Genomic DNA, 15,207 nt, shown 5'->3' with positions numbered 1-15,207 from the left:
GAAAGCACAAATCCAGCCATTTTCCCAAGAGTCCTTCTTCCTAGCCATCTGGTCTGGAGCCCAGCAGGGTGGCTTTGCTAAGGAAGACCCAGGGAAGAACTATGAGGGGAAACCAGCTGGGTCTTAGATGAGAGCAGGGCCCTTCAAACTTTTTCCTCTAAAGGGCCAGAGAATAAATATGTTTGACTTTATGGGCCATACTCAACCTTGCCATTGTAGCCAAAAGCAGCCTCAGCCAGTAGGTAAATGAATGGGTATGGCTGTCTTCCAATAAAATCTTATTTACAAAAACAGGCAACAAGCCTAATATGGCCATAGTTTGCCAAGTCTTGGATTACAGTATCAAGAATAAGGAAGAGGAGACCCTGTGGGTAAAGGGGTCCAATATGAATGGGACTTTGCACTAAGTTTTATGTTTAAAGGTTCTCTGGATGCAGATTCTAAACATCTTCCTTCCCCTGTTCATTGACTGTGACATTATGTAGATAGCTCTGCCTCTGTGAACCTTAGTTTCCTCACCTGTCATATGGGAGCAACAACGTCTGCCTTGTTTACCTCACAAGGATGTCTGAGGAAAAACAAGATCCCTGTTTCACAAATGAGGAAACTAAGAATCAGCTGGGTGGTGGAACAAGCACTGACCTAAGAGTCAAGGGGCCTGGGACCAAGTATTCTCCCTGCTGCTGGCTGGGCAAGTGTTTGTAACCTCTTTGGGTCTCAGTTTCTCTTTCTGTAAAATGAAGGGGCCAGTTTAAATGATCTCTGACAGCCGTGCCAACACTAACATTCTAGATTTCGCTGAGAAAAGCCTAAGTGGTGTTAAAAGTAAGACATTTTCGTTTTCTGACAATCTCATGGGCTCAGTAAGATGAAATCCAAGTGGGATCATGTATGTACCTAGCTCTTGGTAGATTCTAGAGGGAAGACCAGAAGCATCTGTGGTTCTGTCTGTCCTTGTCTTTCTTGGATGGCTTGGCTCTGTTAATCTGCCTTCCCGGTCCTTGTTTGAATGTAAGCTGAAAGCTCATTCTGTCTGCTTCTCTCTGTGCTTTTGCTTTCTGCCGGCAGGACAAGCACCTTAATCCTCTAGACCTGCCTGTCACTGTAAGTAGCACCGCCATGTGGAAAGGGCCCCGGCTTTTCCAGGTGGGGAAGTCAAAGCTGGGCAAGAAGCTCATAGTCTGATCTAGATGTTCAGGGCATGCCAAGACCCAGGGAAAGGTTGTGTGCCATGAATCTCCTTTGTCAGGACACTTAGGGAAGTACTGCAGATTAGAGCCACAGAAAGGATTAAGGGGGTACCTGCCCCAGGGAGTGTGGCCCCAGCCTTCCTTTATAACTTGCCTTTGCATGGGTCTGTGGTTCAACTAGGGAAGACCAGACTCAGAAACAGCTTGTGACTTTGATCTAGACAATACCATGGATGCGTCACCTTCTTACTTGCTTCAGTGGAAGAGAAAAGGTATCCATGCCCTTTTTGGACTCTTACTAGACCGTAGGAATCTGAAAAGGTTTAGACAATCGACAAAAGGGAATTTGGATGCTCATTTCTTCGTTATAGGGAACTTTAGAGAGGTCAGCTTTGCGAGGAGATGAAAGGGGATAAATGCCTCCCCCTCACACCACAGAGAAGCTTTTGGTCTAAGACCTTTATATTCTAGCTACAGACCACTGTCAATTACCCACTTTGTGAGTTGTCCACAGCAAGATTTAATCTCAGTCGACTTCCTGTAGTTACCAAAGAAGTTTCTAGGCCACTGTCCTCCTCTGCTAGCCAGTATGTATTCAGTGAATGCAAAGTAAAATTAATTTAATGTTCCTGGCAGCATCAGCCATTTGGAATATGGCTAGAAATCCAGAAGTGTGAGAGAGGGGCCTTTAAGCTCTGAGAAAAATGACACAGAGCTCACAGATACTACTCCATAGGAGAGGTGTGACAGCTCCCTCAGGCCCACTGATTTAGGATTCTCTATAAAATTAAATGAAAGCAGCAGTTTAGAAAATGAAGTCATAGTAATTAACATTAGGAAGAAGTGATGGTAGACACTGGAAGGAGGAGACAAGAATTATGAAAAGCTGCCAGAAAAATTAAAGGCATTGTAATCTGGGACCATTTTGTTTATGGGAAAATAGCTTCACATCTCAATAGCTCCTCAGGGTATCACAGTGTCACAAACACAATACAGAATAATCACTGATGTTCTTTTTGATGAAGCTGACTCCTTAGCAGTGATTAAATTATCACTGTAGTCACTTCAGAAGTAAAGATATATATATATATATAAAAAATATATCTTTAAAAGATTTGCATAAGAATGGTTAAAATAATGGTTCTGAGAGAACCCTTAAAGCTTTGCTCCCTGGAAGATTCATTTATGTAGGGTACTTGATTTCCGGGGGGGGGGGGGTGCTAAATAAATAAAGCACTATCAAAATCTGGATGAAATATTATAAAAAAGGTGAGCCTGTTATAAAAAATTACCCAAAACACCGGACCTATTGTTCTCTAAGCCAGTTAGAACTGAATCCTAGACTACTTACTGTTGTAGAGTGTCCAGGCCCCAGCTGTCTGCTGTAGGGTGGGAGGGGGTTGCTGGACCAAAGCTCTTCCAAAGTTTGGAGTCAGTGCTTCACTAGAGTTCCTTCTAGCCTTAGCGGTGGAGTCTGCCTGGCATGATGCATGTGGCTTGGAAACCATCACGCTGCTGTGTGTCCACGTGCAATGTCCTTGTGACACAAGTGTCTCATCTTCAAGCAGTCCACATCTCTCTTTGAAGACAGTGTAGTTGATTGTGCCATTAGGAAGGGAAATCCTATTTGAATTAATTTGCACTCACAGAAATAGGGAATGTTTCAGAGTGTGAAATACATTTGATGGTCAGTGGATTGTCATTCATTCACCCACTTTTCATTTGGGAGGAAAAGAATTTAAGAAAGCCAAAAAGGCTCAGAATTACGACATCACCTTCCTCTCGAAGTAGTCACAGGTGTGTGCCTGCCACCCTGCCTTATATTTGCTTATTTTCCTCCATAGGATATGGCCAATGCATTTGCACAGAAGCATCTCCGGTCTATAATCCTGAATGTGAGTTCCTGGAACACGGTGTATTTTGCTACTATTTTGTTACTATTAATCACAATTATTACTGTTATTGTTATTATATTATTATTGAAATTATTAATGAGTGAGGAGGACACACAGAGGAACCTTATCAATAAGTAAAAATACCTCTCGAACCGTAGAGCTTTTTCCTGTGATCCTCTGTGAGCAGAGTTGCCTCTAGGCGGCCATCTCACCAGCAATTGCAGTGACTCCAGAGAGGGACCAAGACCAGCTCTACTGTTTGTTGCCCTGCAACTCCAGAATTTTTATCCAGAGGGAATATGTTAAAAAAGGCACAAACAGGGAAAATAACTCATCCAGCTGACACTGATTAAAAACCTGAATTGTGGCCGGGCGCGGTGGCTCAAGCCTGTAATCCCAGTACTTTGGGAGGCCGAGACGGGCGGATCACGAGGTCAGGAGATCAAGACCATCCTGGCTAACACGGTGAAACCCCGTCTCTACTAAAAAATGCAAAAAACTAGCCGGGCGAGGTGGCGGGCGCCTGTAGTCCCAGCTACTTGGGAGGCTGAGGCAGGAGAATGGCGTAAACCCGGGAGGCGGAGCTTGCAGTGAGCTGAGATCCGGCCACTGCACTCCAGCCGCGGCGACAGAGCCAGACTCCGTCCCAAAAAAAAAAAAAAAAACCTGAATTGTGTATGGCACTGACAGGACTAAGTAAGCAAGTGTATTTGCTCTCAAAGACCTTCTGGCCCGGTAGGAAAGACTAGTGATCATAGTGCGGTGTGATCCCGGTTTGTGGTCTAGGAAAGGATGGAGGAGGAGCAGTGAGTTCTGCCTTGAAGAAGAGTGTTTCCGGAAACTTTTAGAGGAATGTCTTCAGGTGAGCCTTGGAGGATGAGTAGGCAGACCGAGAATAACAGGAATTTCAGCCAGAGGGTAGCCAGAACCCAGAAGGAGGGTGTGCAAGGAGCAAGTGGGTGAGGAGGCTAGAGAGGTAGCGAGGACCAGATCAGGAAAGGTTAGTCTCATTCCTAAGGACAGCTGAGGGCATATAATTAAGCTGGTGAAATAACCAGACCAGATTTGCATTTTAGAAAGAGCACATGAAAGACATGTATTTGCTAAGGGGTGCCTGAGGGAGGAGAGCAGAGCAGGAGTTGGCAGGGGGATCTGGAAAGAAGTGTAAATCCCTGTTACCACCTGTAGGGTGGAGTAGGGCCGATGTTGGGAGGTGAGGCCGGTGGGAGTGGAGGAGGAGAGCCAAGGATCTGAATTAAAAGGAGGCAACTTTGGTCAGGTGCAGTGGTTCACACCTGTAATCCCAGCACTTTGGGAAGCCGAGGCGGGTGGATTGCCTGAGGTCAGGAGTTCAAGACCAGCCTGACCAACATGGTGAAACCTGGTCTCTACTAAAAATACAAAAATTAGCTGGGCGTGGTGGCAGGTGCCTGTAATCCCAGCTACTCAGGAGGCTAAGGCAGGAGAATCGCTTGAACCTGGGAGGTGGAGGTTGCAGTGAGCCGAGATGGGGCCGTTGCACTCTAGCCTGGGCAACAAGAGCGAAACTCTGTCTCAAAAAACAAGTAGGCAACTTTATCAATTGTCAGAAACAAGGGAAACCTGGGAGACCACAGTGAAGGGAATAAAATGAAAAATTAGAAGTCAAGTGTAAGACTTAAGCTAAACATGGACTTTGGAGTCTGCCATTTTTCAATCTTTGATCTTGAGCATTTCACATAACTTCTCTGGACTTCAGTTTGCTCATCTGGATATGAGGACTAAGTGAGGTAATGTACATACCACGCCTAGCAGGGTGTCTGGCACTCAGTAAGCACTCTGCTCATATTGGCAGAACAGGATGCAGGGGTGACAGGATTGAAGAAGTAAGCTCTGAGCACTTGTGAAGCTGAGCAGTCAGCTGCTCTAAACATGCAGAGTCTGCCAGACTTCACCTTGCAGAACCAGCTTCTCCCTGCTGGCTGCTTCCCTGGTCACACCCAGCTACCAACCTGGCAGGAGGGGCCCCAAGCCCACAGGAGTACACAGGTTCCCACACATTCCTGTCTACACTCCTCAGCAGCTGTCCTGGTCACCCTCTTCTGCATGTGCGGGGATGAGAGTGCCCTTCTGAGGGAAATTTAATTATATTTGAGACTTTAATTGTGTTAGAAGTTCAACTCATTTCTGGACAAACCTTGTGAACAAGTAAAGATTTCACTATAGAAGGCAGTTCAGCTTCAGGACTCAGGACTTAAGTGGCCTGGCAGGAAATGGCTAATGCATGGTCTAATGCATGGTCACTGCAGTCCAGAGACTTCACTGAGTCAAGCCAGAGAACTAAGACACTGAGATACTTGACAGTCAAGTGAGACTTCAGGTAAAACCTCAAACTGTCACTCATCAAACTGGAGCTGTACTTCTTTAAGCCATTGATGCTAGGATAATTAATTACCTTCCTGCCCTGATGTTTCTTAAGTTTGAGAAAGAGGATTAAAGAGAATGATTTCCACCTCTATTCAAAGCTGTTTTATAAATTAGGGAGAAAAGTGAAGAGAGAGGAATAGGATAGACAGGGAGATAGAGGGAACAGTAGAGAAGAAAAGCCTCAGAGTGAGGCAAAGGAAGAGGTATGGAGGGGAAAAGAAGTGGCGATGGCAGTGAAGAATCCCTGGCCATAAGAGAAACTGGGGGGAGTGGGAAGGAAGGGAAGTTACGGGGCAGGGGGCACAGAGCAGAGAACAAGAGAGTAAGGCTGGGGAGATGAAAGAAACAGTGAGACTTAGCTAAGAAGAGCGATCTGGCGCTTAAGAGACAGAGGGCGTGCCTGTGACAGGGCGGGAGCTAGAGGACAGGACATGGTCACCGATTCAGGGGGAGGGAGGGATGCAGGCAGAGGCCTAACTCCAGCATGTTAGCACATGCTATGGAAGTGCTGTCCACAATGGTGGCCACTAGTCATGTGTGGTACTTTAAATAAGTCTGTTGTGACTGAGGACCTAATTTGTAATTTTAATTTCATTTTAATTTAAATATCCATATGTGGCTCATGGCTGCTGTATTAGGAAGTGTAGATATACAGAAACAGCTAGAAAAAGGAGAGACCACTGGAGTCACAGTAGGGGAAGAGGTCTAGAGCAGGACCATCCAGTGGACACAGAACCCAAACCATGCACATGATTTTAAACGTTTTAGTAGCAGCATGAAAAAGGAATAGGGAAATTCAGTTCAATAATATATTTTTTTGAACCCATGATATCCAAAACGTTACCATTTCAACAAGTAATAAATGTGAAATATTACTAATAAGACATTTTACATTTTCTTTTTTCCTACTAAGGCTTCAAGATCTGGTATGCATTTACACTCACAGCACCTCTCAGTTTGGCCTAACCACATTTCACGGGCCTGGTGGCTACCAAACTGGACCTCACAGGTCTAAAGAGATTGATCTAGAGTCAGAGCAAACTCTAGAGAGAGCTGATCCAAAGTTAGAGGGAGCTTTAAAAAGATACTGAGTCAGATACCTGCCTAAAGTCAGAGTGCTCCAGAGCATTGCTATTCAGTAGAACTCTGTTAATGGAAGTGTTCCATATCTGCATCGCGGTAGCCGCAGCCACGGTGACTACTGAGCACTTAAAATGTGGCTGGTGCAACTAAGGAACCAAATTTTCAACTTAAATTTGTTTTAACTGATTTAAATGCAAATAGCCGCATATGGCTAGTGGCTGCTATACTGGACAGCACAGCCCTAAAGACAGGGCTACTGAGTAGGGAAACTGAAGGACATAGTGGTGGTACATGTGGGAAATGGGGGAGAGTCTCATTTCGGCAAGAAAGAACCAAGAGGGACAGGATTCATGATGGTGGGTGAGACAGGGGGAGTGAGAAATACAAGGGAGCAAGAAGGGAAGCACGATATTGTGGGAGTGAGAACAGGATAGTGAGAGACAGGAACATAATCAAGGGTTGATCAGCTAGGACAGACAGAGGGAGACACAGCATGCGAAAGAAAGACAGAGACAGAACATGAGATAGGACCAGGGGACCTAAAGTGGGGGGTGGGCATCAGAGGGACAAAGGAGGAAGTGATGGACCCTTAGGGGAACGTGGGGGCACAGAGACAGTGGGGAGGGAGAGTCAGGAGGGAGAGGGACATGGTGTGGGCGGCACAGGGAGCAGGGACAGAGTGATAGGAGAGCAGAGAGGACAAGCAAAAGGAAGGAAGGAGAGAGGGCCGTGGGAGGGAGCTGGTGGGAGAGTGAACTGTTCCTCCTTTGTGTAGCTATCTCAGTATCACTGAAAGAAAATGGCCTTTCCCAAAGCCTCTCTGCTTAGTGAAGCCATCCAAAACATTTTATTTTTCTAAGGGAAAAACAACTCTGCCTCCATGCACACCATCTACTGTTTTGCATTTAGTAGGCCTGTGAAGTGCCTGATTGGAGGAAGGTCCAGCCGCCAATGTTCTGTATCATAGCCTCCCCCATTTCTGGTGTGGTTGGGTATAGCCCCTGCCTTCACTCTACTTCCCCTGCCCAGGGGAATGCAGAGGAAGGGATGGTGCCTTTCAGGCCTGCAGTGAGTCATCTCTGCCTGAACCAAGCCCATTCATGCTCCTATCGCCTTCTAGAATATGAAGTCCTTGTGTGTCGGAGGAAAGTTCTGTTCCCTTCCCAGCATTCATTCCTTTTCCTTAGCATGGATGTGACCCTTCATTAAAAGAGATCAGTTCAGTCCCCTGCTCCCTGCCTGTGCTTTTTCTAGCATGTGATCCGAGGGAACCGCCCCATCAAAACTGAGATGGCCCATCAGCTGTATGTCCTTCAAGTCCTAACCTTTAACCTTCTGGAAGAAAGGATGATGACCAAGATGGACCCCAATGACCAGGTAGGTGCTAAGTGGGGCAGCTGTTTTCTCATGGCTGTGGTGCAGTCCAGCCTTAGTCTGTGTGCCAGGCACTGTGCTTGGTCTTTGTCTGCAGAAGTAGTTTGCATCTGCTCTAGAAAATCTAGCATGATCTGTACCATGAGCCAAGCCCATTTCTGTCCTGCTGTGGTAGAAGTGATGCCTCCTAAGGGACTGATTGGGGCCAGAGTTTGAACCGGAGAAGCCTGACTCACTGTTTTTTTTCCTTGCTCCCTTGGTTAGCTGATTTACCTGCTGACTGTCTGTTTCACCTCACAGGCTCAAAGAGACATCATATTTGAACTGAGGAGGATTGCATTTGACGCAGAGTCTGATCCTAGCAATGTCCCTGGGAGTGGGACGGAAAAACGCAAAGCCATGTACACCAAGGACTACAAAATGCTGGGATTTACTGTAAGTACCTCAGAGCATAGACGGTTGTAGGCCCTCCCCCTTGATGGGAAGTCAATGGTGCCACCCAGCCAGAGCCCTGACAAGCAACCCCATGGTGACCCTGGAATAGATGACAGTTAGGAAGCTGGTGGGACTTTAATGTTTGCTTTGCTTTGTTGATGGTGAGTCTGTGAGTTTATGTGCAAAGTTTGGCCCTGTGAAACGAATCCATCTGTAGGGAGGTTGGGGTCAGCTAGAGTGGGTAGAGAGGGGACCTGTCCTCCTACCCAAACTGCTAGGTTCTTTGCAAAGCTAGTGTGAATATTTTGTGATAGAGTAAGGGCTTGAGGATGGAGTTAACTGAAAGAAGTATTTCTTGCATACCTACTCGGTGTGCAGCATCTTGCGAAGTAGGTTCTGGGATGCATGGTGAGGCGGCTACCATCCAGCACTCAAGAGCTCACAGTTCAGTGGTGGTGATGGCTGTGAAAAGAGCTAGGACAGAGGTGGGTGCTGAATGGTAGCAGCATCAAGAGGAGAGGTGAGAGGGCATCCCCTCAGGTCCCTGCACACAGGGAGACTACTACATCTCAAATTGTGTGTCTTTATTTCTCTAGAACCACATCAATCCAGCCATGGACTTTACCCAGACTCCTCCTGGAATGCTGGCCTTGGACAACATGCTGTACTTGGCTAAAGTCCACCAGGACACCTACATCCGGGTAAAGGCAGGGGAGCTGGCCTCAGTCCTGGTGCCACATCTCCTGCCTTCCTCCCTCATCTCCCTAATCCTCCCTTTCTCTTCTCCTGACAGATTGTCTTGGAGAACAGCAGCCGGGAAGACAAACATGAATGCCCCTTTGGCCGCAGTGCCATTGAGCTCACCAAAATGCTCTGTGAAATCCTACAGGTTGGGGAACTACGTAAGTCTCTGCAGCTCCCTCTTCTTCAGCCATTCTTTGTCATCAAGAGCTCAGTGAGACTGGAAATTATTATAAACAGTTAAATGTCAGTGGGGCCGGGCGTGGTGGTTCACACCTATAATCTCAGCACTCTGGGAGGCTGAGACAGGAGGATCACTTGAGCCCAGGAGTCCAAAACCAGCCTGGGCAACATAGTGAGACCCCTGTCTCTAAAAAAAAAAAAAAAAAAAAAATCAAAAAATTAGCCAGCTGGTAGTGCATGCCTCTAGTCCCAACTACTCGGGAAACTGAGGCAGGAGGATCGCTTGTGTCAGGAGGTCAAGGCTATAGTGAGCATAGTCGTGCTACTGCATTCCAGCCTGGGTGACAGAGTGAGACTCTATCTAAAAAAAAAAAAAAAAAAAAATTGTCAGTGGGACTAGACAACCTTAGGTGGGTTTTTAATTTTGTTTTTTTTGTTTTAAATCACTGCATCAGCTGATAATTTCCATCTTATCCTTGTTTATGGGAATCATGGTTGTTGCTCTGTTTGAGCTGGCAATTTGAATCATATTCCAAAGCTACCCCAAGCCTGTAGGTAAGAGCTGGCTGAGTCTGTAACAGGGTAGAGGGAGGGCAAGAAAATGCACCCTGGAGAAGAAAGCTAAGGAAGTGAGAAACGCCCATCCCACACTCCCCATTAGCTGCGCTCCTTGGTCTGCTGTTGTTCCTCAGGACTTTGGTGCAAAGTTTCCGGACATGAGCTCCCAGGCCCTTGTGGACAGAGGCTTCATCTTCTCCCTGTTTTTTCACTTCCACAGCAAATGAAGGACGCAACGACTACCACCCGATGTTCTTTACCCATGACCGAGCCTTTGAAGAGCTCTTTGGAATCTGCATCCAGCTGTTGAACAAGACCTGGAAGGAGATGAGGGCAACAGCAGAGGACTTCAACAAGGTCAGTGTCTCCAGGCTGCTCTGAGGCCCACGGGAGGAGACCATCACACGACAGCCTCTGACAGCTGGCTGGCACCTGGAGAATCCCTGAGCTGGAAAAGCAGCTTGGTCTGCAGAGCTGAGTCACAAGACTGAGGCATTGGAGAGCTCAGCCCCATCTGGTTGTTGCTCCCTCTGTGATCTTGAGCTTGTTTTCCACTTGGTGCCTTAGGCCCTCATTTGTCCATTGAAGTTAGCACTTGTCCCTCCAGTCCTCCATAGAGGTCAGGAGGATAAGCACAGAAGACTCACTGGTTTATTGAGTGCTTACTCTGCAGGCACTGCTGTAGTTTTGTGAACTGGGAATGTTAGCAGAGAGAAGAGTGGACACCCTGGGTACTTAATCGATTGTTATCCCTCGGTGCTTTCAGTTCCCACTCTATGCAGAGCACTGTTGTGCCAGGCCCTCAAAAGCTGATCATTTAGGGGTTGAGTGTTTTGAAGTTGATCATCTCATTATAAAAAATGTGGAAAGTATAAAGAATAAAAAATTACCTGTATTTACACCATCCAGTGACAAACATTTTTGTTTTCCCCTAGTCTTTTTTTTGCCTATGGGTTTTTCCTTCATTACCGAGATCATACGGCACATGCAGTGTGGTATCCTGTTGTTTTCTTTAACAGTTGTTTTAAGGGGACCAGTGCATTTTTTAAAATCACCACAGCGTGCCAGGCACTGTGTCTGCCTTTTATGTGGTGTTTCATATTCTTTTTTTTTTTTTTTCCCAAGACCTAGTTTCACTCTTGTCACCCAGGCTGGAGTGCAGTGGCACTATCTCGGCTCACTGCAATCTCCACCTCCAAGGTTCAAGTGATCCTCCTACCTCAGCCTCCTGAGTAGCTGGGACTACAGGCATGAGCCACTACACTTGGCTAATTTTTGTATTTTTAGTAGAGACGGGGTTTCAACATGTTGGCCAGGCTGGTCTCAAACTCCTGACCTCAGGTGATCTGCCTGCCTCTGCCTCCCAAAGTGCTGGGACTATAGGCATGAGCTACTGCAACCAGCTGGTATCTCATATTCTTTATGACAACACCTATCAGGAGATGTGTCTTCCTTTCTCTTGGTTTAGAGATGAGTAGATCACACCTAAGGATGTTAAGTGACTTGCTGAAGGGACAGAGTCAAGATGCGAACCCATTTCTTTCTGACTACAAAAATGCATGCTCATTTCCCCACACCATTGACCAACTGAAATATATGGGAAATAAAGCATCTATCGGTGTCAGTCATGTGACCTGAATAACCTTAGATGGTTATTCATTCTTAGATGAAGGTATACCTATTTCACCCAGCAGATGTCTGTAGTGCCTGCCCTGCTCAAGACTCTGGGGTAGGAAAGAGCCTTGGTGCTCCATAATAGGCCTGTCCATTTCTCAAGAATAATGGTGTGAGTTGGCTGGGTTCTTCTCCTCTTAGGTTATGCAAGTCGTCCGAGAGCAAATCACTCGAGCTTTGCCATCCAAACCCAACTCTTTGGATCAGTTCAAGAGCAAACTGCGTAGCCTGAGTTACTCTGAGATTCTACGACTGCGCCAGTCTGAGAGGATGAGTCAGGATGACTTCCAGTCCCCACCAATTGTGTAAGCTCCATCTCAGGGGAGGCTGGCGGGGGAGGTGGCTGCCAGCTCTGCTTTCCTTCCAGAGCTCCACTGTCCCCATGACCTTCCGCTCACTCCAGTGTGTGTCTGCCCCAGGGAGCTGAGGGAGAAAATCCAGCCCGAGATCCTTGAGCTGATCAAGCAACAGCGCCTGAACCGGCTCTGTGAGGGCAGCAGCTTCCGAAAGATTGGGAACCGCCGAAGGCAAGGTGAGAGGAGACAGGGCAATCCTTGCTGCCAGAAAGAGCCTGCCTGGATGGCCCCTTTTGTGCCCAGGCCTTTCCCAGTACTGTCGTTGCTCACCTGTTTGGTTTCTCTTGTGTTCCAGAACGGTTCTGGTACTGCCGGTTGGCACTGAACCACAAGGTCCTTCACTATGGTGACTTAGATGACAACCCACAAGGGGAGGTGACATTCGAATCCCTGCAAGAGAAAAGTAGGTTCACTTCTCTGTTGATGTGTCATGGTCACTGGACTTGTCAGGAGACAGGAGTTCTAGTCCGGGCTGTTTCTAGCTGATCATCTGGGCTTGTACCTGTCACCTTTCTGGACCTGTTTCTTTATCTGTCAGTGATCGCGTCTACCTGGCCTACTCAGTGGGGTGGTTTGGAGAAATAATGAGTTCACAGGTGTGAATGTGTTATGTAAAGGGTGGTACATGACTAAGTAGAAAGGCAGCAGTTAAGAGGAGAAGCTATGAAGCCAGACTGCCCACATTCAAATCCTGGCTTTCCTCCTAATTAACTTGAATCATAATTAATTGCAAGTTAGTTCTCCCCTGTGCCTTGGTTTCTTCTCCTGTAAAGTGGGAATAATAGCCACACTTTCCTCCTAAGAGGACTGCATGAGTAATGTATGCAAAGCACTTAGAAGAGTGGTTGGCCGGTAGTCAGCATAACTGTTAGCAGCTGCCACTGCTGTTGGCAATGATAGCATCATCACTGCCATTATTGTGAAGGGGAGGAGAGGGGAGTCACCAAGGTCCCATTCCTTGGGGATATAAATCTAAGAGCCCTGAAGTGAACCTCAGTTAGCTTTGACACAGCCTCACTGGGCCATGGTCTACAAGAAGGAGGGAACGGTACAAGGCCACCCTCCCCACCACCCTCACTGAGCTCATACAGCAGCCCTTGGAGTTTGGGGCTGAGGCTTCCTGTGCATCTGCCCCAGTACCTCTGTTCCAGCACTGATGCAGGCACTGACCAGCTTGCAGCATGAACTTCCAGAGACTAATTCCCATCATTTATCAGTTCCTGTTGCAGACATTAAGGCCATTGTCACTGGGAAAGATTGTCCCCACATGAAAGAGAAAAGTGCTCTGAAACAGAACAAGGTGAGTGGAGAGGCCAGTTTGAGTAGCTAGCCCAATGATAGTTGGAGAGTGCCATTGGTGGTGTTTATTTCCAGGTGCATTCTTACCGTCTTCCCCTCTCTATTCCTGAATGTTTTATTAAGAATTTTGAACATACACAAAAATAGATGGAACCTCTGTATATGCATCACCAGACTCAGCAACCATGGCCAATTCTGCCCATCCACTTGTTTCTCTCCTTTATCACTTTGAAGAAAGTCCCAAGTATCACACTGTTTCATCTGTAAATATTTAGTGTACATCATATAGTATATAACATTACCACCAGTCCATTAGCACACATAACAGGAAATGAAAGTAGTTATTTCAGATCAAATACTCCACTGATGTTGACTTTCTACCAATTGTCTCATAAATGTCGTAATTTCTCTACAGATATATAAATGTTTATATGCATACACACACACACACACCCCCCATCTTGTTTAAACCAGAATCTAAGACTGGTCTTTTAAGTTTCTTAATTCCTAAGTTCCCCCCGCCCCCCACCATCTTTTCCTTTGCAGTTTATTAGTTGAAGAATCAGATTGCTTGTTTGGTAGTTTCCTAGCATCTGAATTTTGCTGATTGTTTCCCCATGGTACAGTTTAACTTGTTCCTCTGTCCCAGATCTGTAAATCGGCAGAGGGATCTAGAGGTTTGATCCAGTTCAGGTTTAACTTTTTTTCTGGCCAATGTCATCAGTGGTATTATGTTCTATCAAGAGGCACATAATGTCTGGTGGTCTCTCCTTTTGTGATATTAGCAGACTGTTGAAGCTCAGTGCCTCATTCCATTAGTCAACTAAGGTTTGCAAACTCATGATATTTTGATGCAGTCATTGCTTTTCATTTATGAGCTGAACCACGAAACTTGCCCTTATCTACTATTGGTTTCCCAGTGGTACAGTTTATATAGAAAATGAGAATAAATGCTGATTCTTCTTTTATGTACTTACTTTCAAAATAATGAGTTAGTTCCCTGGTATCATGCAACAGTGACCAATTTACCGTGTGTGTATGTTTTGTTTTGTTTTTTAATTGTTAAGATATTCCTGTGCCAAATACATCATGATAGAGGTTGTTAGTCATCTTGGTAATTAAAAACTTTTAGGATAACTTACAGTCATGGATTGTGACCTTCCAGGGTTCTGAGTGTTGAAAATGACTTTTTTCCAATCTTAAAAATATCACAACATCTTTGATGTGACTTGGGCAGGGAGTGGGTAAGTTAAGGTTGATTTATGCTGGGCCTAATCTCCAGCCACACTTGTGGCTGCCTAGGAGCATTGATGACATTCATTTGAATCAGCATGTTTGGTGATGATGCCGAGTCACTAGGACTTTGGCCCAGATCTTGATGTGCAGACCCCAGGCTGTTCCATCGCTCTAATTTAAACCGTTTCTCCTTCAGGAGGTGTTGGAATTGGCCTTCTCCATCCTGTATGACCCTGATGAGACCTTAAACTTCATTGCACCTAATAAATATGAGGTGAGCAGTGTGATGCTACCTTGGACAACAGAGCCATTTCTGTAACTCTTTCGTTGGTGCCAGGAATGAACAGATCAGGAACGTCCCCTGCGGTGGGTGGCTGCAGTGTATCATGAAGGCTGTAGAATGCCAAGGATCTGTCACACTCTGGATTGTTTATCCGTGAGCTGGGCTCTCCACATTACTCTTCAGCAGCAGCCGTAGGTTGTCATTACAAAGACAAGGTCAACTAGGAATGACTCATTTACTTGGGACTAGGAAAATTCTCCCCTTTTCAGTTTCTCTGTGGTCAACTACCCAAGAGAACTTGACAGATCCTTCCTCCCAGGGGCTTCTGGTCACATGTTGTAGTGGATCCAGTGTGGACTTTGAAGCCAGATGGAACTGGTCCTTCTGACAAGGGCCCTGTAGTTCCATCTCCAGCACTGGAAGATACTAGATATTAAATGAGTGGTTGCATTTGAGACCCTAGTGCCTGGTGAGCTCTGAGAGCCATCACTGGG

The 15,207-nt window shown here is 46.2% G+C and overlaps 1 protein-coding gene and 1 long non-coding RNA gene across 7 annotated transcripts in view; one reads left to right on the top strand and one right to left on the bottom strand.

The window, feature by feature from the left end:
• Positions 1–15,207, top strand: part of ELMO2 (engulfment and cell motility 2) — a 47,982-nt gene that overhangs the window by 30,569 nt on the left and 2,206 nt on the right. For 3 of the 5 annotated variants that reach the window (XM_009216000.4, XM_009216001.4, XM_021920979.2), the window contains 12 exons: positions 1,069–1,104; positions 3,035–3,085; positions 7,829–7,951; positions 8,249–8,383; positions 8,980–9,084; positions 9,177–9,285; positions 10,086–10,222; positions 11,681–11,844; positions 11,959–12,071; positions 12,191–12,298; positions 13,113–13,195; positions 14,627–14,704. In XM_009216000.4, coding sequence (XP_009214264.1) covers positions 1,069–1,104; positions 3,035–3,085; positions 7,829–7,951; positions 8,249–8,383; positions 8,980–9,084; positions 9,177–9,285; positions 10,086–10,222; positions 11,681–11,844; positions 11,959–12,071; positions 12,191–12,298; positions 13,113–13,195; positions 14,627–14,704 — 1,242 coding nt within the window. The remainder of the gene's footprint in view (positions 1–1,068; positions 1,105–3,034; positions 3,086–7,828; positions 7,952–8,248; positions 8,384–8,979; positions 9,085–9,176; positions 9,286–10,085; positions 10,223–11,680; positions 11,845–11,958; positions 12,072–12,190; positions 12,299–13,112; positions 13,196–14,626; positions 14,705–15,207) is intronic. The other 2 variants (XM_003904657.5, XM_021920978.2) reach the window with 2 other exon arrangements.
• LOC116270815 lies at positions 897–12,252 on the bottom strand. 2 transcript variants are annotated; one of them, XR_004179096.1, is made up of 4 exons: positions 12,166–12,252; positions 8,747–9,344; positions 2,542–2,813; positions 897–1,503 (listed from the first exon to the last, which is right to left on the bottom strand). It is a non-coding gene; the product is annotated as an uncharacterized LOC116270815 (long non-coding RNA). The 2 variants fall into 2 exon arrangements; XR_004179095.1 differs by lacking the exons at positions 8,747–9,344; positions 12,166–12,252 and having other exon boundaries at positions 2,542–3,547.

Source organism: Papio anubis, chromosome 16, assembly GCF_008728515.1.
Source record: "Papio anubis isolate 15944 chromosome 16, Panubis1.0, whole genome shotgun sequence".
Taxonomy (NCBI): Eukaryota; Metazoa; Chordata; class Mammalia; order Primates; family Cercopithecidae; genus Papio; species Papio anubis.
This window is presented reverse-complemented; position numbering and strand designations above follow the sequence as displayed.